Source organism: Phaethon aethereus, assembly GCF_964289735.1.
Source record: "Phaethon aethereus genome assembly, chromosome: 7".
NCBI classification, from domain to species: domain Eukaryota; kingdom Metazoa; phylum Chordata; class Aves; order Phaethontiformes; family Phaethontidae; genus Phaethon; species Phaethon aethereus.
The window spans coordinates 6,525,915-6,551,488 of NC_138583.1; the positions used below are offsets into that span (position 1 = coordinate 6,525,915).

A 25,574-nucleotide genomic window follows, 5' to 3' on the forward strand; every position below is an offset into this window, starting at 1 on the left:
AACCTCTGTTCTTAACAAAAGAGATTCTTAAGTAGGTGAATTTTTTTGGACAAAATCTGATGAACTTTTATTCTTCAATCTACAGCTGACTGCATTTCCTAAGCTTAATTTAATCTCCCTTTTTTTTCTTCTGTACTCAGAAGAAAATCAGAGGTATGCTTATTTAGAGATATTTGAGAGAGCATCATTTGTTGTTCTGGGTGATTCAGTCTTTCTCTTCCAAATACAGAAGGGCTTGTTGACATTAGGCTAACACAAAATTTTATGACTTCTCCCCTTGATCTTCCAGTCTGATGTATTTCTGGTTGGTAGCTAGGCTTCTAATAACTTTTGTAGTTTGTTTTTTCAAATCTGTAGCAGATCCCTAGCATTATCCAATCTGATACAATAAAAGCAGATCTTTCCTATATGTCTTCAAAAGTACTTTGAATCAGTCTTTTTTTTTTTATTTAAAAAATCATGCTCTCCTTTCAGTTCCTCTGACTTTTCACAGCCCTAACATTATTATGTTATGCATAATATATATGCAACTACATTTCCAATTTTGTAATACTCTCTGAATATCACAGATTCTTCCATATCTCTGCCCTATACTAGTTACTCTGCTGTTGAACTGTTGTTCTTCATTATCCAGTGTCCCATTCTGTATAAAGGTATTCTTAAGAAATAACTTTCTTTATGCTGCCTGTCCTTTTAATCTCATCATATTAATTTATTCAGGATTGTGTCATAGTCTATCCAGTGCTGCTTTTTTCTTTTCTTCTGGAGCCTCAAATAATCTGAAACAATAATTTATACTTGCCATTACAGTCTGAGGATGGAAACAGGCCAAGATGTGAAGGGGGTGTTAATCTCTTGTCTTCAAATGTAACAGAAGGATAAAGCTTTGACTTTTTAGTATAAAGCTCTTTATTCTTGTTTGAAACAGAAGCAGCAAACTTCAAGTTAAAAATGCTTTAGGATTTAACTTACATTTATTGGTGACATTTTGAGAGAGAACGATGCTGAGCACCAGAGGTAATTAACATAATTCACCCTTATCATGCTCTGTGTATTCTGTCTTCTAGCCAGAGGTCATGGTTCTTTTAGGATCTGTGTGATGACTCACACTGACCGCCACAGATCAGCATTGAAATTGGCATCCAAACTAGATTGCAGTCCTTGTTCCAGATTCAGGCACTCTTCTGCTGATGGATCGAGGGGTGAGAGGGAAGGAGGTGTTAAAACATAGATTATTCCTTCCGTTGAGGTCAGGTTGTGGTGGAATCACATTGCATGATTTCTTCATTTCTGGAGTTCCATAAATAAGTTGGTCATGCAGTAGAGAAGCATTGCACGATAAACAAGTTAGATAGTGTAAGGGAAAACAACTTCCGTGTTCACAGTGTTCATTTCTGACGTGTACTCATTTGCAAGGTCTTAAATTGTCTTGTTCTTGCTTCTTCTATCTGGAGTGACGGAGACACGTTGATTTTCTTTTATGTAATAGCTGATGTTATTTTCCTCAGGTTAATTGCCAGAAGGTTTGGATGGTAAAAGAACTGTTTGCTGCCCCATTGGCTTGAACTGAGTGACAAATTCTGGATAGGAGACAATTTGAAGGAGAGTGGAATTTAGAGATGATAGGTTTTCAGCTCTTTGTGTATCCTAATTCTCATGGCATCGCATGTCCTTCACTGCACTAAATCAGTGTTTGGAAATAGTGTTGTTGAATTGTGATACTAGTCTTGCCAAGAGTTTTGGAGATAGTGAACTATTTGTTGAATTCTTCCTTCTGGTCTCTGCTTTGATGATCATCTGGGATTTTTACATGTAAAAAATTGCTGTAAGTATGAGCCTAGACACAGCAAGAGCTCTTTGCTCTTTGCCATTTATAATTAAGGTCATTGTGAATACATAGATGGAGGCAAATGGTAGAACATTCAGAAGAGCTGAAACTGTTACGAAAGCTTAGTGGAAGAGAATCCTGACACTGTCTTAGATGCTTTTTGAAAAATACTACTCCAACTCTGTAAAATCCAGTTCATCCTTCCTTGTTGTCCTCCTATTCCACTGGAAGTTTTAGATACTCTGGGAAATTTATGTAATGCTACCTAGTGAAATTCAGTTAAAAATTCTGCAGGGTTATATCCAGTGTGGTAACATTTCAAAGTTTAGAAACCATTTTATAAGTGATTTCTTCTCATTCCTAAATCTCCTCAGTTCTCTAGTACTGTGCATTTCCACTGAGTATTTCCGATTTCCTTCCTCTCCCACCTCAAAATCTTCTAATTTTTTTCTTTTGAAGTTTATCTTCTAAAATGTCTACAATCTTCTTCCTCCCTACACTCCGATTCTCATAAAAAAACCCCAAATTTATGCAACGTTCTAGTACATTGCGGTTAAGGCTGTAAAACTTTAATGCTTTGTCTGCTAATTTAGTGGAGCAACTTGCAAACCAGAACAGTGTATGACACATCTTCCGTGTTTTTCAGATGCACTTTATTCTGTTGTGGTTTTATTCTGTGTTTTAGGAATGTATGTTAGCTTTCACCTTTTAGAACACCTTCACTAAGCCTGTATTAAGGAAGGTGCTAAACTGAGGTTATTGCAGTTGAGGTACTTCTGCAGGCAGAACTTTTTATGCTTTGCTAGTAATTTGTTCTTCACTAAAATACATAGTTGTGCTTAAGCCACATACAAATGTAATTTGGGCTAATCAGATTAGTGTGTTATTGCATTGTCTTGGGGGTTTTGCCTTTTGCTTCTGGAGTTACATCTTTCTCTTAGGCTTTTTTCTTTTTTATTTTTTTTTTTTTTCTTCTTCATTTTAAGAATTTGTGAGCAACAACTGTTGTCTTACAGGAGCAAGCCTAATGAGTGAAATCTTTCTTTTGTTGTGGGATAGCTTGCATAGAGACCTCCCAGTAGATTTTTAAGGAACATCATTGAAGAAGTTACTTATTTCCTGCCTATATCTGCTAGCAAATAGTTAGATATATTGTTGGGAGAGTGAGGATTGTTGAAACATCTCAAACTTTGCTATTTCAGATATTTGCAGTAACTTTGCTATTGTAGTACTATAACAAAGTACTATGAACTCATCAAAGCCATTAATAGTACCATTAAGGCCGTTCTCTTCAAGTCCTGCATCACTGCAATTATAGGGTTGATTGCATGTTTGTGTATGATTGAATTACTGTGGGTAAAGCACTCTCATCTCTTAATTACTCTCAATTTATGGTAGTTGGACTTTACCTGTGGCTGTTGTAATTGAGCAAATGGCTATTATATGAACCCAGGACTCGGCTTTGGTGAGATTGTTTCTATTAACCATGGTAGCTTTTTTATTAACTCCTAAAGGGAAAAAAAAACACTAGGCTGTTTACAGAATACCATTTTTTAAAAAAACAACATAAAAAGCATAAAATAAGTTCATGCCATGTCAAATTTTGTAAGTGCGTGTGTTTGTCTTTAGCTTGAAGTACTCTGCTATGTGGCATAGTAGAATGAAGTCCATCTATGAAGATGGTAGAATGAATTCCGTCTATGAAGATGGCCTGTGACCATCAGAGGCCTCTACCATTATAGCTTGATTAAGCAGTCACCTAGTTTCTTTCCTTTGCCAAAGCCAGAAGAGGCCAATGCGCTGTTGGAACACGTGTACTTCCCTTAAATTCTACATGGAGGTTTTATTTAAAAATCTTGTGCAACTTGTAGCTATGCTTACATACCACTTACCTGCATAAAGGCATCCTGCTTCATTTTCATAAGTGCACGTGTAAGCACAAGTCACTTGGGCCTGTTGATTCTGTTGCAGTGGAAAATCCACCTTGTTCCTTGTCCCTGATGGTTTCTGCTGCTGGGCAATGTGAGAGGCCTTTAAGCCTGTGTGGAAGGGCCTCTTCCTGGATGAGTTCTGAGTGTCAGTGGTACCTCATAGCTTCTGGTTTTAGTGTCCATTTCATGGGTAAGCAGTGGAATTTGTTGTCCAGTGCCCCCTGTGTGTTCCTTTGTGAATGTGATTTGGATCATAATGGATAGGGTTGGTTGTTTTTTTTTCCTGGAGGAAGGGGAAGCCCTTGTTCTGGTTTCTGTTGAACTGTTATGTAACGCGCAATCACACTAGAACATTTTTCATGTTCTAGGATGCAAGAGAATCTGAAGTTTCTTATGAAATGCTTTTAGTTTAAAAAACACAAATACCACCACCACCCTCCCTCCCCCCCAACAACCAAATATGTGATTTATGGGTATGAGAACATTCTTTTTACTGCTTACAAAGAAAAACATTATAATGCCCATTTACTGATACCATCAATTTCTTCTTTATGGATACTGAAAAACTTGTACTCAGTTGGGACTCTGGGATTAGATCTAAGGTGTTCTGTGGTGCTGCTTTGGAAAGCTGAGATCACTCTTCTTTTAACCTTGTAACATTGTTACATCTTCTATTATGTTAAAAAAACCCCACAGTTGATGAATAGCACTCAGATACAATGAATCATAAGGCCAGGCCTCCGTCTGTAAGTATTTATAGCATTAAATTTTAGATTTTGATCAAGCTCATGTTTCAAATTACTTTGGACAGTTACAGTCATTAAGATGCAATCTGGACAGTTGAAGTCACTCAAAGTAAACTGCAAAATACACTGTAAATACTTGGGCAAGGAGTAAGGGAATGATTCAGATTTATGGCTTGCTTATCTTTCTTGATATAATTAATTTTCCATCAATAGTTCAAAGTTGTGTTTCAGTTTATTACTATTTTTCCAGTCTATGTAGCATGTTTACAGATGAATGCATTGCAAAAATTGCCAATTACACATCCACTCTTAGCATAGCTGTGGAAATAGGGAAAAAACCAAGATGCTATTCAGAGACTTAAGATTAAATTTAATGTTTTTATGCTGGCTTTTTGGCACCTGCAATAGAAGAATACCATGCCATGCTTTTTGAAAGAGAATAAACGTAAGATTCTTAGGTAGACATGTATGCATTTATTTATGGTGAAATGGTATTCAAACAGAAAGATAAAATTACACAGTGGGTTTCAATACCATCTATCTCAAATTTGTTTGGCCTGACTGTAAGGTGCTTCAGGATAAATATGAATTCACTAAGCTGAAACAGTTAAGCTCTTTATGGTTCTCACCTGGAGTGAAAGAAAATGGTGTCATATTTTTCCCGTTTTAATCAAGACTAAAGGCTTGATGTGTGCGTCACTGAAGTTTGCTTCTGCTGGTATAACTTTCGTCAGTCATCAGTTTAATGACCCACGTGAAAGTTCTGTCAAAGCCATCATAGGACTTTGCCCTTGCTGGGCGTATCTGCTACTGTCTCCTACTCTTTTCTTCTAACTTGCTTGTCTGCTATAACATTATATAACTGTTACTTCAAGAATTCAGAGATATATTTTGTGAAGTAGTAGGGTTTTTTGGTTTTAGTCCTGCTGCTTATTGAAATGGATGTTTTTAGGTGGAAGTAAGGACAAGAACTGTTCACAGAGTTTAAGATGTAGACTTGTCAAGGATTATGCTGGCATGGTAAAACCTTTTTTTCCTTACTGTCAGGTCTTCCCTGGGAAATACAGCATTGTTTACCTTTAATCATCATTGAGCTAGTGTGCTTCTAGAGTTTTCTTAATTGACTTCAGAGATTTCTATGCTTAATAGCAGTAGCTAATTATAGCTCAGTATTTTAGATAGACTTAGGGCTGTGTTTTCACTATACACATTAATTTGAGTTTATTGACATTGAATGTGATTTGTTATACTGACTGATCACTTGGTAGTGCGATAGTTGTCTTTGATTCTTTGTTGTCAACTTTGTCCTAAATGAGAAAAGACAAAAAAACCCCTTTGGTTACTTCAGTACTCTCTTCTTACATTATTTCTGCAAGTGTTGAATGACACAATTTCAGAGCCAATCCCTGTGGAAGCACTGGCTTATGTAATTGTGAAAACTGCTTGTTTCTATTCCTTGTTTTCTGTTTTGTAAGTAGTAAGTAACACCTAGGAAAATCTGTCATCTTGTCCCATGCCATCTCAGGGTTGTCCAGGAATAGTAGTTGCAAGACCATTTTGAAAGCCTTTTGGAAATCCAGTCTGTATCTACCAAATAAATCTCTTATCCCACTGTTCGCCAGTGCCTTTAAAAATCTTCAGTTTGTGATACACGGCTGTCTACTCTACAAAGCTCTTTTGACTCTTCTTAATTGCACCACATTTAGATCTCTTTCTGTTGTATGTAATATGAAAGTTCCTACCAGTTTGCCCACCACAAATATTATATATAGGTTTCTGTTTCCACTGGTTCCTACCAAACACCATAAAAGTTATCACCTTAATAATGAATTTTTCACTGTCTTATCAAGGTAAGTAGAACTTGATCTGTTACATGTCACAACTAGTAGTCAACAGTTTGTTTTCAGTTCCCTTTAGAGGAATGTCTTGTTCCTGGAAATTTGTTGAGGCTCATTGTATCCATTTTGTTTTAACTGAAAATCTAGTGTTCCCTCCTTACCTCCCTTTGGTATCCATATACTCGCACTAAAAGTAGCTGGCAGTCCCTCATACACCGATCTAAATGCAAATAGCTCTTGTAACACTGATTGCTTAGACTCAAGGGCAAACATTATAATGATGTTATGCTTCTTAGATAATTGATGCATTCTTAGGACTGCTTGTTTAGCTATGCCGTATCCTATTGGACCAAATTTGACCATGTATCATATGCTGATTTTGGGAAACGGTTTTGGAAGGTGTTGTCCCATAAAAACCTGCTATTTCAAATTAGCATTTTCTAATTCAAGGTTTTCTGTGCCTGTTACTAAGGTTATGGGAACATTTTGGTGGTGAACTTCTGGCAGAGCTGTGGAGAATAGGAACAAATCAGATATATGAAGTCATTCAGTTAGTAGGCAGGACTAAGGAGCTAGGTGGTGCAGTTCAGCAGTGGACGTAGCCATTTGGATTATTTAAAGTTTCCATCCACAAACTGAAATTTCATATTGAATTCTTGATGACTTTTTTACTGAATTTCAGTAATTTGTTGCTGAGGCCTAATTATCTGCAAGATTTGTTTCTCATCATAAGGTTTTCAAACTACTAGCATCCTCTTCCAGAGTTTTGAAAGTGATGCATTTGGAATTCACTTTGTATTTGATCTGGCTGAGTTCAGATTTGGCAGCCTTTGGAGCATGATCTAGGATGCATGGGTTTGATGCAGATTGGGATTAATTTTTTGTGTGTTTGTTTCCTAACAGCTTAGTTGCTAATAGCTTTCCAGCTGCAGCTGTGGCAGTAGCTTTTAATGGTTTTGCTTGCTTTTTGTAATGAGGCCTGTTGGAAAAAATAAGCACATCCAAATAATAAGGGAAGATTGTTGATCAGTGGCACTAAGAGTTAAAATCGATGATGCTACTGTGGTGCAGAATGCCAGGCTTTCCGTTTCTAGGATATGATACAAAATCTTTACCTGGGAGAGCAGGTTCCAGTTGTGTTGTAGTTCGGAAACTTCTGGGGTGTGCTTTTACTGCTGAAAGTTAGGCAGCCAGGCTATGTGCAGCATGTCAAACCCGTATTTTTCTTTAAAAATGAAGCTTGAGAAAAGAGAGATATATATACATGCAAGAAGATGAGCAAAAGCTGATTGTTGAATGTGATGTGCTCCCTTAGGGTCTGCTTTTTTGAATTTGATAACAAGTGGTAGGCTACCAGTGAGATTTTCTTGATGATCAGAAGGCAGCCTACCCTTTGGAACATCCAGCAGGTGGACAGGACACGTGCCTGTTTGCTACAAATCTGTGAATCCTTAGCACACTGGAGTGGGGGGAAGAGGTGCAAAATCAAGGAACATGCATAATTGAATTCATGAGTTGCACAAAGTCCGACTTGTGTGTCCAAACTTCTATTGACAGTAAGTTGAGCAGATATTTTAAATTTTCTCCCAGAAATGTGGTGCATGGTAGTGTAAAAAAAACTTGAAACAAACAAAACCTCAAACCATAACCCCTCTAAAACCCGAGAAATGCCAATTAGCAGATGAGTATAATGCTTCCACGAGGAAAATTGACAAATTCATCACAGCTTAGAATTTATCATTTTTGTAGGGATACCTTTGGCGTTTCTTACCCCCTACCTTTTGTCAATTAAATGTTTTCCATTTGTTAACATTTGCCCTATCTGTGGGTAGGCTGTTTTGTCAAACAGAATTGTTAGTTGTTCATCAGATGTTCAGTATAGCAGATACAAAGCTGTTACAAGAGAATATTATCATAAAGTCAGTGTTTTCACCTGAACAATTATCTAAGAGCGGCAGATGGCTATTAATCTTCTGACAATATTTTATGAAATAGCTACCATTTAATATAATAATGCTCTGCTTTGTTGCACACACTGTAAAGCAGGTAACGCAAACGGTCTCCAATTATACACCACTAATCTAGCAGAAGCTATTGGATGATAAATTTTCATGTTTATTAATTTCCCCCCACTGAGGAAGTGACATCTTTTGAAGGTGATAAACTGACCAAATCCTCCTGCTGATCCAAAGACAGCCCCAGAGTATTCCCTAGTAATAACAAATTCCTTTTATGATGTTTGGTCCAAACTAGGAAGATTGCCAGCTCTTCATTCTACAGCATCTGCACTGAAATTATTGATTGGGATATCAGCTATGCATTGATTTTTAAGATATGTGCTATGAGCTGTTTCCCTGTAACCTGAGTAGTTATTTCACTGTTCAAAAGACTTTCATTTCCAGTGAGATGAGACTGGAACTCAGTGACAAACTCTGTGTAATTCCTGGCATAAACTAATGCCTTTAGATAATCCCTTATTCAGGAAACATTGCTTTTGCCATTTTAGACTAAATGATTTATGATTTATCAAGGTCTTTCTGAGTTTTTGAGAGGTATTTTCATGAAGTTAGATAATACTTTAGCTAGATTTGGATTTTGAATGCAGAATTTAGAAAGCAACAATAAATTCCCAATTTCCCAGCCATACAAGGGCAGAAAACAGATTTATTTATGCCCTCTTTAGGGCCAACTCATATTTCACCTATGGCAATAAAACTGCAGACTTCAGCTTTTCTCTTTCGGCAGAGCAAATGATATGGAAAATTGAATCTCTACTTTCATAGCTCTGAGAATAGCACTGATGATTTTTTGATTTTTTTTTTTTTTTTTTGGTAGCCTCTATCTGCTTTAATTCATCAGCTATGTAAGCAACTCCTCTGCCTTCAAGAAGGGCAAGTGGGGCACAAAAGACCAAACAAAGGCTTTGTGTAACATTCTGTGTATGACACACAGTCTTCTGCTCATACGCTGAACTCTCTTGTAGTTAAGAATTCACGCCCAGAGAGTTCTAGTAGACTGCTGAAAAGCTGGTGGGAATGAAGAAACAAATGGAAGAAAAAAAGATTTTCCAAAGAAAAATCTCTCCCTTTCTGTAGTTCATCTACTAGAAAAAGAAGCCTCCCAGAATTTTTACCTGAGGTTTGTAACAGTGACAGAAAGCGAAACTGTGTCCTGTATTTTTTGAGAGGGAGTGTTCAGAGAATATATGCTTTGGTTGTGCATTGCTGTGTAAATGGCGGGAACGGACCCAGGCTGGGTATAAAGAAAATGGGTTTCCTGTGTGTTTTATGTACTGGATGCCACATACAAACAAAAATATGACATGATTTTCTAAGGCAAACAGTTCTTCATTATCCAGTAGCTAAAAGGAAGAGTGAAAAGCACTGCTTATGTCCAAGATAACAAACTGAGAAGAAAAGTCTCAGTTAAGGCTGACGGTGGCAGATGTTCTGAAGAATTTTATGATCAAATCTGTAAAAGAACTTGCTGATGCAGAGACGGTGTGTTTCAGTCATTTGTGGAGCCTGATATGTCAGCCTTAGCCCATGCTCTTTTTGGCTTGCAGTTCTTACTGTTTTTTCCCTCTACATCACAGCATCGTAAAATCATTCTGGTTGGAAGGGACCTTGAGGTCTTGTACATCCTACTGCTTACAGCTGGGCCCACACTGAATTCAGACTACGAACAGATTTTACAACTTGTCTGAGCAGCTGTTCATTATTCTGGCAAACCTCAGAATCCTTGTAGTGATGCCCCCCGCCCCCCCAAGATCTTTGCCTGTGTCATTTTGACTGTCTCTCTCATTCACCAGCCTTACACCTCAGTGAAGAAGTGAAAGACCATAGCAAATTAACCTATTAATGCAGAATTAAGGTTACCTGGCAATGTTCTTCTAGCATGCTGTGTCCACTAAAACTTAAATTTATAAAAAGTGGTGTAAGAGATGAGGGATGTATGTTGATTAACTGACGGCTTCTTGGATCTCTCTGGAAGCACTTACTCTATTAGGTGTAAATGTATTTAAATGGTGGAGGCACTTTTTGGAGCAGTTTAGCAAAGCTGGATGTGTAATGCAGGTCCACTGCAGTACTACTTGCTATGAAAGAGGAAGGGGCAGCCTTCTGTCAGTCACATATTTGTGATCAGATGTAAGAGAAGTACATGTACCATGAGATTTCTAATAGAAATAACGTTGAAGTATCAGTCTATCTGCAATAGTTGAGACAAAAAAAATTCTTCTAGTCCAGTGCTGTCTAGTCTCCTAGTCTAGGCTAAATGGCCTTCTAGTCAGTGTTATCAGGAGTTGCCATGATTAAATTAAAGTTGCAGGGGCTTATTCCATTGTACTTTAAGAAGCTGAAGTTGTTGGTATTTTTTTCTAGGGAAGATAAATTACATTCTTTGAAAAATGTTACTGTATGTGGTTTATAGCTACTTTGACGAACAGAATGCTCTTTTAGGAGAGAATGATTATTAGCATAATTGTAGTTACCTAGGCTCATAGATGAGACAGCTAATCTGAGTAAAACTTGCTTGTATACATTCTGTTAGTTAGTAGCAGGTGGTGGTGGGGAGGATTGCAAACATGATTTGTGCTTGTGGTGGTTTCCAAGGATGAAACAAGGATGCTCTATTTCTTCCCTCACTGTATCTCCTCTTTTATGTCCTGCTACTATTTTCAATTCACTATTTTTCTCTTTTTGTCCTACGAAGTCAACATCGTATTGTAGAGTATTAATACATAAAAGATTCTTTGTTGCCATGTACATTATCCTGGATAATGGGAGTATAAACCATCGCCTGTAAATTTTAGAGTAAAAAATGAGCTAAGCATTCCCGTCTTTTTATAGCCAGATGAGAGAAATGAGCACCTCTGAGACCTACGTCAACTGAACACATTATACGTGTATGTAAAGAATGAGGTGGGTTGTCCCTAAAATGTGTGATTTCTTTCAGTTGATGTAAGAAAGATGTGCTTAAGATGACTAGGCCAAATGGAGGTGCTAGGGGCAAGTTGTGTGAATGCATGTCAACCCTGTGTGTTTCTGGAGGAAAGTGTTTCCTGGGTCTTTGTAGCCCAGGAGAGAACTGGAGTATGTAGATAGAAGTGACCCAGCTGGGTATGCTCGTGTTTCTCCTTTTTCTGGCTTCTCTTTATCTCTTGCCCATCCAGGTGTCCATGCTTCTGGTCTACTGTTTCTCCACCTTTCTTCTCTCCAGATCCTTACCTAGACATCAAGATGGCCAGTTGTCTTTTACAGTGTACTTCCTGATTTTCAGAGATCTCGGAGCCTGGCTCGTGTAAAGCTGTAGGAAAGGAGAGAGACCTAAACATGCTGAGAGTCTAAGACTGTGCTTCCTTAATTTCCCCAAGATCCCAGAACACATCTGCATGCTGAATGGGGAAACTGATAATCTGGGAACCTGTCTGTAGGCTGAAATTTGTGCCCAAGAAATTGAGGGCAAGCAGTTAACATCTCAGACCAACTGAATCTTATTGTAATAATGTTAAAATGAATGAGGGGAAAAAACCAAAGCTCTGAAAGGGATTAATATTGTTACAAGGTTCTCACTCATGATGGGGGAGAAATATTCTGTAATCTGAAACCTTCATTAGCCAGTTGTACTGATTGTTTTGGTCTGCCAACTCCGTAATTAACAGACACTCGCTTTTAAGAAACATTCTTATTTTCAGAGATTCTTTTTTGGTGGTGATGTGGCGGGAGGGGTCATCTTTGCTTTTTTCTTTTTAGGTTTCTTGAGTTTAAATGCTAACATCTTGGAATCATTCATGCATATGCGTGAATGAAAATGAACCTTAAGGAGAGGCTGCCAACTCAATACTTTGTTCACCCTAAGGTAAAATCCGAAATACATACTTCAATTAGTATTTTCTGTGAACAGAACTGAAATTTAATGTTTTAGACTACAGGTTGACATTTCTAAAAACATAAACAAGAAATTTATTATACAATTTGAAGTGTTGCTTCTCTTTTCCTTCAAAAATAATCTACAGGGACTGGCACAGATAGTGATAGATCCGGAAGAACTTGCAGTACCTTGTCTAGGGTGGTGCCTTTATGCCATCCCCTCTTTTCTCTGCCTGCATTTGTTTTCATTTTCCATCCCTATTCTTCTGTTGTCTTGTAGCTTTTGTCTTGTAGCCTCCAGCTCACTGGCTGAGATAGCCACAATATTTTTGTCCTTATGTCCCATGATACTGGGCACTCTTAGATTCTGCATTTCTCCCAAGTTACCTCACTCTTTCCTGTAACACTGGCACACTTGCTAGGCATGTTCCTTCAGGAAAATTAGTCCTTGCAGCCTAATACCCATTAACATGAGACATACCTGTTAACTCAGGAGGCTTTCCATGTATGCGCATTTCCAAATTTGATCTCTCTTGACATCACAATTGTCCTTTCAGGAAGAGATTGTAGTTGTGGCAGATTCTCTCAGTGTTGTTTAAAAGTAATAATAATGTACTTTATCCAGCACCTTAAAACAAACATTTGCACCCGTTTCTCTGCATCAGTTCATTTCTGGTCTTCCCAGGCAATGTGTTCTAATGTTTCACCATGCTGATAATGAAGAATTATTGCCCCACCCCCCCAACCCCACCCCCCAGTCTTGTAAGTTTGCTTTGCTTTGACTTGTGACCAATTGCCTGTTGGCACATTTGTCCAGATTGTGAGGGTTGCTCTGAACGGCAGCCCTGTCCTGTAGAGTACCAGCCAGCCAGTCTGGCAAGTCGCTGTTGCCTCCATGCTTGCTGAGGATGTGTTCTATGTAATAGCCCAAGGTATTAATGAAGAAGTTAAGTGGTATCAGCCTCAGCATTGGCCCTTCCTGAAGAGCAGCTGTCTCAACTAGCCTCTGGTTTGACTTTGAACTACTGATGACTCCTCTGATTGCTGCTTGCTGCTTGTTCACCCACCCAAGTGCTATCACTCTAGTTTTCCTGTAAGGAGGCTGTGGGAGACTCTGTCAAAAATGTTCTTGAAGTAAGCAGTAACCAGTGCACTCCCCTTATCCACAGAGCCTGTCATTCATCACTGTTAACAATCAGTTTAGCGATGCTTGATTAGCCCTTGGTAAATCAATGCTGTTTGTTCCTAATCATCTTCTGTCCTTCTTGTGCCTGGGAATGCCTTCCATGAGGTCTTGTTCCATAATTTTTCCAGGAACTGAGGTGAAGCCTTAGCCCATAGCTTTCTGGATCCTTTTTTAAGATGGACCTAACAGTAGAGATTTATGTGCATTTTATATTATAGCTGTATGTGTCTACAATGTGAGTGTTTTGGAAGCACCATGTGCGCGTTTGAGTAAATAACAGACCATTGTGTACGCTGCCTCTCAATGCCATCAACACTACTCTCAGTCTGAGACAGAATGTCAGTGTTGTCAGCTGGATCAGCAAAAAATAATATTAGAAATTATCATCTAGTTTCTTAGTTTTGGCAGATGAAATATATTTAGTTAATACAATCAGAGAAGAAAAGAGATTTATTTTTTTTGTTCTGAGTAGTTCTTTTTCTCCCATTCTTTATTCATTTAAAAATTTTTTATTGAAGGTGCCAGGGATTTTGAACATTAAGTGGTTACCAGTGATTTCTTTTTTGAATAGTGACTAAGACACTGTCCTGCTTGTAGAATGTAGATATTATATTAAGAGCCTCAAGTGCCAACAAAATCTATCTCGTAAGATTGCTCATGGAGATTTAGCCTTGAGTATTCTCTGAACTTTGGTATGTAGGAAGAATGTGGGAATTAAATGCAACTTCTTTTTTTGTCTGAATACAGGAGGAATGGTAACAGAAAATTGTATACTGGGACTTGCACCTTCCACTTAATGGTCTTGTTTGCTTAGCTTTGGCACCAGAAATGCCTAAATCTAAGTATGGATATTATTAATAATTATTTGCTTTCACATATCTTTTTGGGGTTCACCAAAGCATTATGAGTCTGCGGGAGGATGTCTTTTGCCATACTAGGTAGTGCCATTATTGGAAAACTTGGAATCCTTTTCTGAGTAGCACTATAAGGTACCACATCCAGGGAATAGGAATGGTCTGAAAGGAAGTTTACTTTCTGTATGAAGTTTCTTTGCTTTCCATTTTATCATGCTAAGGGATGGTAAAAGATAGAAATCATTTTGGTCAGGCTAAACTATCACTATGTACATTTCTACATCTAAGTTTATGGTTTAGGGCTTCCAGGAAAGTATGTTTTATTTTCCATCTTGTCTTCAAGATGGAAAGGAGACCAAAACAAATTGAGTTTTGTAATACTTACTCATATACCATATTTCTTAAATCTCTAGTAATTATTTTTCTTTCTTCTGTAATGTCTCCATTTAGTGCACAATTATTTTGAACTGAGTGGAGAAACTTTAATACTGAAGTGCTTTAACTGAGGCCCTATCAGTGCCAAGTGGAGTGGAAGGGCATCGACTGTCTTTTCCTTCAGATGACATGCAAAGGCAGAGCTATCGATTTTGTTCCAGAGACAGTCTGAGTTATGGCTTTGTCAAAGACAGCTTTATTATCCAGTGGCTAGCTCAGCTGAGATATGATTTTTGGCCAGTACGACTAACACCAAGATCCCAGAGGAAAATCAGAAGGTGCAGTGCACCACTTGTGATAATTGCTGTTGCGACAGTGGCAATCTGACAATTTCTTTAAATATCTATCAATCCACTGTTACAATTAACTCTTATACTAGACACTGACTCATGACAAAGAGATGGTTTGTCATCCTAATCTTCCTTTTCTGCTTTGGAAAGTAGGATACTTGGATGAAAATCAAAAGTTGATCTAATGCGTTTTGTATTATGGAGGAGGAAGCATCTGTGAGAGATGCAGGTTAAAACAGTCTCAGCTGGACTATGATCAGTGCTGGTTTCTTTCCTTTTCCATTAGATGTGCCAAGAGAAATGTAGAAACTTGTTTGTGCCTTGTCAAAATTAAGTTAAGCCGTGTATTATTGACTGTGAAGTACCTCATCTGGGGAGAGCTTCAGAACATTGTGAGAGACTCTGGATATTCAGAAAGGCTACCACTGTATAGTACCAGTGTGTGGGGACAAGATCATTTATGGTATTTGAGTGCGAGTATTGTCTGTGCCTTCTGTTATGCTGACAAGAGCTTGTGAGTTTTTGACATATGGCATTTGTGAAGTTCTTAACTGACCCTTTAGATGTGACAACATATGGACGTAGCAAGAAAAGATGTGGCTCGTGTTTCCTAGTAGAAGGTAGATGGACGGTACGCACTTAGTAAAATCTGCGTCCATCTTTGTTGTTTTTGAAACACAGTATCTGGGAGGATATATCATATTCTAATTTATATCCCCTGATAATTACGGGCTTTGATAGTTAGATTCTAAAATGACTTAAAAGTAGTTGTCATGGTTTAGCCCCAGCCAGCAACTACGCACCACGCAGCCGCTCGCTCACTCCCCCACGGTGGCACAGGGGAGAGAATTGGAAGAGTAAAAGTGAGGAAACTCATGGTTTGAGATAAAGACAGTTTAATAAGTAAAGCAAAAGCCGTGCATGCAAGCAAAGCAAAACAAGGAATTTGTTCACCACTCCCCATGGGCAGGCAGGTGTTCAGCCATCTCCAGGGAAGCAGGGCTCTGTCACGCGTAATGGTTTCTTGGGAAGACAGACGCCATAACTCCGAACGTCCCTCCACCCCTTCCTTCTTCTTTGTTCCAGCTTTATATACCGAGCATGACGTTATATGGTATGGAATATCTCTTTGGCCAGCCTGGGTCAGCTGTCCCAGCTGTGTCCCCTCCTAGCTTCCCATGCACCCCCAGCCTGCTCGCTGCAGGCCAGCATGAGAAGCTGGACTGTCCTTGAGTACTTAGCAACAACCCAAAACATCAGCACCTTATCAACATTTTCTCATCCCAAATCCAAAACATAGCCTCACGCTAGCTTCTATGAAGAAAATTAACTCTACCCTGGCTGAAACCAGGACAGTAGTCTTACCAATTTGGAAGGAAGCAGCTAATTGGGATCTTGGGCCACGGCATACAGGTCTAATTGGATTTCCATTGAGCATCTGGCCTCAAGTTTGCTTTTTGTTTGTGAGTGTTGGTTTTGGCATCTTTTAGAAGGGTTTGGAAACTGGGAGCTTTCCATCATGTGTTCTGTTCATACAATATTTCCATTAGGTGACATGCAGTGTTTTTTTTGAAATTTACTTGAGATTTATACCACACAAGATAACTGCCTATGTTTTTCCATGATGGAGATTTCAGATGAGCCCTACCTTTCTATTTACACAGGACTAAGCCCTGTTGTCTTTGCTGGACAGTTAAAAGGCAGTGTGTTCTTCACACAAAGGCCCTTAAAGTGGAGGTTGCACTATTCTGTTCTGCAGCTGTCTTTGTTAACACTTGGACAATATTAAACCTAAAGCAATGGTGAGCTGTACTACTTCATTTTAGACATAACTATGTCAGAAGAAGTGGCCTTTTGTTAGTCCTTTCTCTGCGTTCTGTGCAGGTTAGCCCTCCCTTCGGTGCTTCAGCCTTTTTCAGCCTTGCGCACATTCACAAACTGGTTTCTCTGGAAGCTTCCTGCTGTGGAAAGCACACAGGGAGAGGTGCTGAAAAAAGAAATACGAGGTAGTAACTGGGTAATCCCTGGAATGTCTTTATGCATGTTACCATTTACCCATTTATTTCACAGTTGCATGTATAGTGTTTAGCATGGTGGAACTGAAATAGTTGCCAGTCCTCTCATTGCCCTACTTTCATGTAGGTTATAGTCCATGGGTGTAGTTACAGAATATGAGCAGACTGAACAAACTGTGCAAACGAAGTTACCATTATTAAACTTTTTCTGCTGATGGTGGAGATTGGTGACATATACCTGGAAGGATATGGACATTCCGTATTCACAGAGGTATGCTATGATGCAGTAGTTTCATAAACTGAATGAGAATTCACAACTTTTGCATAGGTAGAATCCTGAAATACTCATGCCAGATGTAGTTAGTAATTCAGGATTACCTAATGGTGTGTTTTGCCCATCTGAGTTACCAATTTATTGGTTGTTCAATTTGTTGTATAACATAAAATGTAATTTAATACTGATGTACTGAATGGCAGTCATGTGGCTTAACAAGAAACACGTAAGGTCTGAATTATTTAATGGCTTAGTGCAAGAGAAGTTTTCACAATATCTGAAGATAGAGCAAATCTGTTGCCTTCACGTCTTTCATTTCTAATGTTTTTGCATTACATTCTCTGAAAGACAAAGCAGATCTGAGGATCTGTATAGGAAACAAAATTCAATACCAAAACTGTCATGGACGCTTTTAAAAAGTGTTTAAGCTTTAAAGCCATAAACATACTCTCTTTTAAAATTATATTTTTTTATGGTATTACCCTCTATACCATAAGTTAAATTTTATATTTACATTACTGTGAAAAAAATGGACTATGCTTTTCAGTATTGGTGGTATAGATGGGAATACTAGCACGCCACGTTATTTGTTCTCTGTGTCACTCTTGACATTACTGTCTTCTAGCTTGATCTAATTCTTACTCAGGTCTGTTACCCTTTGGTTTTATGACCAGTCTTACTTTAGTACCAGTGTTTTCTCCTTCATCTTCATCCTTCCTGCTGATGTTCTTTTTTCCATTACTATCTATTTGAGTATCAAAAAATAGTTTGTTAAGCACAAATACAACTTTACTTACCATTTGAAATGGATGTTCAAAAAGAGAAGGGTAATAATTTATTTTAGAAGAAGTATTGTATAATTCTTCTTTGCTTGGCACGCTTCTGTGTTTGCGTTTTTGTATCTGACCGGGTCAACCCAACTGTTGCTTCCATCAGTCTTTAGGCAACCATTTTCTCCTTGTGCTTTGCTCTAGCCAAATCTTCGTTCTTTTTTAACTGTTCATGTTAGGCATCGCTGACTTAGAAATGCTAATATGCGTTGCTCATGCTGTGTTTATATGTTGGTACAATTTCTCTTTTCTGTCCCTCTGAGACACAAATCAGCATCATACTCCCTTCAGCGAGGTCATTGCATCACATAGACCTGAGTGAAATATCAAAGAAAGGTTCAGGATAAGATAAGTGTCTATTCTGTACTGAGTGTGTGGAGCCTTCAGTGCAGAAGTGTGTCAGACTGCTCAGTTTGTCTTGGCATAGGGCAAATACTGATGTTTAAAAAAAGAAAAAAAAAAAAGGTCTGTCTAAGAGGAAACAGCAGAAGGAGCTTTGCAGTTCTACCTGTGTTGGAGGTGACTGCCAGCTATAAACATGTTTGATCTGTAAGGAAGACAGAGTCAGCTTATGTCAACTCCTGTCCCTTGTAAAGACACCATTGGGTAACCATACAACATACACTTCTTCAGCTCCCAGGTGGTTCTTTGTCGCACTTTATCACATATCGAAGAAGCCCCGTGAATGTTAAATATTGTCTATAGTCAGAAGATAGCAATTACTGTGATACATACTGTTGTGAGTTTTTTAAAAATAGTGCTATAGAGGAATAGTCCTTTTTTATTGCATCTTTCAGCCCTTTAGTAATAGGATGATTTTGTGCATTTTTTTTTTTTCTTAAAGCTTTTCACTACGAGGATCATCTTTAACCCATTTAATCTCTCATCAAACAACTGGTGTCTTAAGACTTTCTGACTTTCAGAGGTTCTGTATCATTATGTGTTTCACATAGATAGGAACATCTTCCTGCCTATTCCCAAACTTTATGTTCTGTTTTGTGCCAGAAATGTAAAATTTTGAGTGTATATATATTTGGATGAGCAGGAGGTGACTATGTGTGTATGTTTCAATTAGTAAAGTAAAAATAAATAGGCTTTGGATATTTTGTGGCAAACAATTTAGGTAGAGTTGACAATAAACCATTGCCATACTGTAGAAAAGATGAAGCAAACAAGAATTTCTTCATTTCCTCAACGTGTGTTTGAATTTGCAAGGCGATGATGAATTCTAAAGAGGAAAATTCTAATAAGGAAAATAATATTGTAGGAATGAAAGCATGATAATAGAAAAGATAAATCCTATCATTAGGTAATGACAGAGATAGCTGAAGGGCAAAAGTATAGTGTGGCAAGAAGGCACGGTGAAATAATGTAGCTGTAGCAGGAAAGCCAGTGCTGCGTAATCGTGTTAATATACTGATGTGATACTGTATGTATGTGTATATAGACATATACAAATTTCCACATATTTATTTGAACATCACCAGTAGTATATAAACCAATAATATACATAGTAATACAGTAAATGTATTGCTATAAGAAGAAATGTAAATTGTATGGAAAATCTGTAGTCAATATACATTTTGTGATAATGATGCATATTGCAATAATTTCATAAGTAATAGTGTAATTTTAGTACCAGGCAAAAGTACTGTTCTTTATATTCATATAGGAGTTTGCTTTAGCATGAACGTCCTAACATATTGATGTAGAATAAGTTAGTTTAGTTGTTGGGGCAGTTATTTGTCGATGAAGGTCCATCTCATTATGGAACCTTTTGTCACAGTGGTTTAAGAAGGTTTTAACAATAAGTAACAGCTTTAATGCCTTGAGATTTTACTTAATTCTGCAAATATTCAGTACGTATGTAAGGTTTCATGGTTTTTGTATTTTTTCAAACATTTTCTGTCTCAATATTTTATTGTTGCTGTTGATTATAGGAGAGTATTACTGTACCTTTGAATCTGGGAATCAGTATAGTGTTTTAAAGATTTCAAGGACAGTTCAGTGTAGTTTTTATATTATAAGTTTTTTAGTCAAGCCTGCATTGGCCAATGCGTTTCAACAGGGGTAGAAGATGCAATCAAATCCATGGCTGAAATGTGTCTGATAGTGTAATTCTTAAAGAAAAATGTTGTTTTATTTGCAGAAAGCCATATTCTTGAGGACGTAAACAAGTGTATCATTGCACTGAGAGAGCAAAATGTGGACAATTTAGATCGTGCAGCAGGTGCAATTCGAGGGCGTGCTTCAAGAATAGCTCATATTGTTTCGGGTGAGATGGACAATTATGAACCAGGGGCTTACACTGAAGGAGTGATGACGAATGTTCACTATTTGACCAAGAACGGTAAGTCTGATTTCTAAGCTATATTCTCAGTTCCTTTAGTGGTATAAACTTTCCTTTATATGCCACAGTTAAAGTGAATATTGTGATTCTCTGGTCTCATGCTCTAATGATTCACTATATGGTCTCTAATCTGCTTTCAGCATGCTATTCAATTATGATGATACCATGCAGTTTAAAACTTAATTTTTAAAATGTTACTTGAATTCCATCATTTATGTAAGGTTTTTACGTTACGGAAGACTTTTACCGGAGTTCTTAAGTAAATGCAAGTAACAACGTTTAGAGACTTGTAACTGATGAGGCAGCAGCTTTCTACTTTGTTTTACTGGCCTCACCGCTTCTAAGCGGATGAAAGGCAAACTCGGAGATAGAGAAGCAGGTTCATGATTTGTGTGTACTATCACTTTAAGGACTATTGAGCAGTGGTTAAATATCCCCAAATACTTTCAGTTTTGCTGAATTTGGAACTTTCTAAAATGGTTAGTAGTGTCCATTTCCTTTTTCGTAACATTCAAAAAGAGGGTATCCTATATTGGAATATCCCTGTACTGGCAGCAGGTGTGTAACTGCATTATTCTATAAATGGTTTCTGTTGTTCACAAATGTTGCTGTTTATATAAATGAGTCTCTGGCCTTTCGTAGCATATACTTAGTTAAAAAAAAAATTATCTGTGGAGCTCCCAGGACTTCCATGTTTTCAGTAGTTGCAAGTCTAATAGTTGGGCAGTTAAAAAATTGCTATTAAGGAATTTTCTGGCAAGTCTGTACATCTCTGGAATGTAGGCTTTAGCTTCATGAACTCAGAAGTCTAAATTCTAGCTCTGTCAGTCTAAACGAATTTCTAGTATCTTGCATTTGAGTGACATTTACTTTATTTTACCACAAGACAAGATAGGAGTTTTGTCTGAGCTCTCTCTTAATCAGCTCAAATATGTCCAGGACAGAACTGTCTTCATGTGAAACAAGAGTGAACTGACATCACAGTGAAGTGGCAAAAGGGGCAGAATAGCGAGAAGAGTTTGGAATAGACTTGCCTGGGTTTATCTTTTTTTCTGACGTTTTGATGATAAAATTTGAGAACTTTCAACATGACATTGGCAAATGCCAAGGGAAGCAGCAATTATAGGAAAGCATAGTTTTGATTCCCATGTAAAAGCTGAGTCCTCCTTTCTTGAAACTGGTAGTGTTTAAACACATTAGGATTTGACACTGATTTCTGTTCTGTTGCCTTGCTTTGATGGTAATATATAATGTACCTGAATCCGTCTATCTGCAAAACACAGGAAGACTTAAAACTGGTTTTGGTTGGAATGTTTGCCTGTGTCAGGGGACTTAAGCATGGTGTCATCTGCTCAAATGAATGTCTTTGCAGTTCTTCTAAGAATCCACCATCTTTACATTATTCAATAGGAGTGGAAAAAAGAAAAATGTACTTTTCATTCTTACGGCTCATGAGCTGCCATGAGTAGACATCAAATTATGTGAGGTTTTTTGGTTGGTTGATGGTTTTGTTTTGTTTGTTTATTTTAAAAGTTTCAGCTTACAGGGGAAATGCAGGTAGGCTCCAGCCCTCCGTAGTAACCCAAAACATTCTGTCACTGCTGGGTCTTTCAGGAGCCAGCTGATTGCAATGTCACACTTCAGGAGGAAAGAACTGTGTATTTATGCTGTCATTAGCTCTGAAGTTAGCTTATAGGAGTAACCTAGGGCAGTGAAGTGCATCCTTTATGCCCAGTGAAAAGGTAATATGTTATTGAAGAGAAATTATTGCAGGCAGAGTATAGAGTTAGTGAAAATAGAATTACAGAATAATAGTGTACCTGAAATTGTAGAGAAACAAAAACTGAAACGAAAGAGAGAATGGGACCCAGAAATGGGAAGGATGCAAATTGGAGGTAACAGGACAGAAATTGTGCATGAAGAGTAACAAGATATATTTACTATTTGCTTAAACAAAGACTGAGGTTAAATTGTAGTGCATATGTTGAGGTAATTTATAAGAAAAAAAGAGATTAAATGATCTGCATTACAGTATGTTCAAGAAGAGAGTGTAAGATCACTGATTCTGTTTCTTCAGCTGGAAGACATCAGACATACTTGCTGTACAGTGAGCATTAAAAACTGGTGCTTAATTTCTTAGCTCAGGTTGTGTAGTCATGTTTAGATACAAGTTGTTGAGAGCTGAATGGGTCTCTACAGCACCATGCATTGGAGTGTCTGCTTTCTCAGGGTTATGTTATGCTGCCTCTCCATTTTGCCCCTTCCCTTTCCCCCAACAAGAAGAAAAAACCCAAGCAAACTAAAAACGAGGCCCTGTAAAAGCACCATTTACATTGTGGAGTCGAGCTCCTAGAATTTAGGTAATGCCAGAACTCAAATTGTCCTTGCAGCCTTCATTTGCACTCTGTATATGCTTTATGATTATGTGATCATACGCAGTTAAGTTACAAAATAGCTGCCAAATTCAGGTCACTGGAGGGACCCGCTTTAGACGTATGCCAGGGTCACATATTAGAGGAGGCTGGTGTCTGCAGGTTCAATTTGGAAAGTAAAGAAGCAGAAGACTGCAGGAAGAGAGCATGTGATCTGATAATGAGGATAGCTCATTTTGACTGCACTGTCTGTACAGAGTTCCTATTGTGATACTGTGTAAGTTCATGAGGCTGCAGCTAATTGTGGGGTGCAGGAATGCTTCCCCGCTCCTGGTCTTGAGTGAACATGCTGACTGTCCTTCTTCTAAATTACAATGAGATTGGGATGTACTCTGTCCCCTCTTGTTCTCAAGTTTCAGTGGAGGGAAGAGCATGAAGGTATGTGGGTGGGAATGAGAGCTGCGAAACATTCCAGTCAAGTCCATTCTCTAGGAGATTGGAAGTCAGCATTGAGAATCATGCCCTGGAAATGCGTGCCCAGGGTCTGTATGAAACCTTTATGGACCACTGGAGAAAAGAGCATTCAATCATGTGGTCTGTATACTCTGTGCAGGCAATTGTTTAAACCAGCATTTCCTACCTTGATTTTACAAGTGCAGAGGTGGTAGAGCTTTAGGCTGTGTTCTGATATGGTTGAGACTGTGAAAATGTTAGTACTGGTACCTCTGTCATTCCCAATGTCTGGCACTGTTGAATAGACTGAAATACGCAGATCCTTGCATTTCGATAGGGTTTGTGTACTGTTGTATGAAAGCAAAATGAAACCATTAGAAACACTGTTTATTAAAAACCTAAGGTATTTTATTTCTACTTCAGGACTGGAGGAGTAACCTTGTACAGTATTTTTAAATATCGAAGTCTACCCTGTTATTTTACTGCCTGCCAGTATCTGCAGCAGCTAAATTTAGGGAAACAGTTTATATTATGGCATGTATCTGTTGATATAGTAAAAAGCTTACATTTATTATGAATTTTGTCTGCAGTTTTGCTTTCATGTTGACATATAATGATATCCTATATACATATGTGTATATGTATAGACATACATAAATCCTCTAGTTATTTAGATCTAAGGATCTTGTAAAAAAACAAGGAAAAGGCTGGAAACAAAGATGGTAAGTATTTTAACTGCCTTAAGGAACTAGTGGAGGTGTCTTTCTCAGAATCAGTGGAGTTTTGAGTCCACATTTTTTAATTCCAGTAGTGCTGATGGAATTATAGCAAACCATTGTCCACAGCTTCTTACAACCAGAATTATGAAATAACCTTGTAATTCATATAGTGATAGGGCTTAACTAAAGTTTAGGAGTAGTAATGAAATTGTATTTGGAATGAATTCACTCTGAAGTATGGATTAAGACAGAGTTTAATCTCTGAGACAGAATGGTGATATCAAATGTAAAGTTGAAAATTTCTTCCTGCTTCAGGAACTGTTTATAAACCTGTGTCCATAACTGAGAGTTCCAAATACTTTCTCAGTCTAATAGGGACGTAAGTAAGATTTTTTTACAAATACCCCTATGCCTAAATTGTGTAAGTCTCAATGGAAGTCATTAAAACTGTTATTCATGTGATACTTGTGTCCATAAACTATGAAGTTGTAATTGAATTGACTGGAATCTAACAGTTCTAGAGATTACTGCTCTTCTGATATGAAGCAGTGTCACTTGTAATTGGGGATTGAAGGGCAAAATATGTACGAGTGTTTTTTTTATTAAGTAAGTAACCATCCGGGTAAGTACAAGTTTTTAGGCATTTTGGAATGAGTAATCTCATATCCAAACAGTCCCTGTGACTTACTCATAAGGCTCAAGGAGCTTTATGTTGAATATTACATAATTATAGTTCTTCGCTATAGCAAGGGGATACCAAGGACAATTTGTGGCCCTATTATCTCTTTGAGAGCTGTGTGGGCCCGTTAGTTTTAATTAATTATTTTCCTCAAATTTCTAGCATTTATGCATGGCCAGTTTGTACGTTTAGTTTGCGTGATCAATGTGAACAAATCTTCTGTCTCCACCTGGATTTAAAACACTAAGCCCCAGTGGGGTAAATGCATTAAACTTTTAGACCTGTTCTGGAGAGATTTGGTTTATGTTCAGTGATTTTTCTTTAAAACCGTCACAAGTCTCAGTTACCTTTTTTTGAAGTCCTTTCCTATGATTTTGTCCTAAAAGTCATTCTATTCTTCCTGACCCAGCTGTCTTCTGTATTGGCAGCATGTTTTAACATCATACTGTTTGCCAGTGTCACTAATTAATTTGTTTATTTCTTGGTCCCAAGATTGTTATTTTGGCCACCTTCCAGAGTCTCCGCTGGCTTTATAGACCTTTCAGTGTGATCAGTTGCATAGCCTCCATACTAATACCGATCTACTCCACCTGAAACAGAGCTTTCCTGCACAGTACTTTATTAGATGATTCTGCAGGGTGGATTAAATCTACTGCATTGCTTTTCTCTGGGAAAAGGTAATTCATCTTAGCAATAAAAGATAGTAGTGTTATCTGATGCGAACTTACTTCCATCTTCTGCTTTTGTTCAGCTTTTCCATTTCTTCCATACTTATGTGCATGCTTATGTGCACAAGCTAATGACTTTGTATTTTCCTAGATGCTTCACTTGCCTTTTTCAAATACAATTTGCAGGCTTACACAACAGCTTATGCAAAATGACTGGCAGTTTCCTTCGTCCACTG

General features: G+C 37.9%; 1 protein-coding gene across 1 annotated transcript in view; it reads left to right on the forward strand.

The window, feature by feature from the left end:
• The window catches only part of CTNNA3 (catenin alpha 3), a gene marked incomplete at its 3' end in the record, with an annotated part of 517,670 nt that overhangs the window by 368,625 nt on the left and 123,471 nt on the right, over positions 1-25,574 (forward strand). Inside the window, exon 11 of the mRNA XM_082002095.1 lies at positions 20,247-20,447. Coding sequence (XP_081858221.1) covers positions 20,247-20,447 — 201 coding nt within the window. The remainder of the gene's footprint in view (positions 1-20,246; positions 20,448-25,574) is intronic.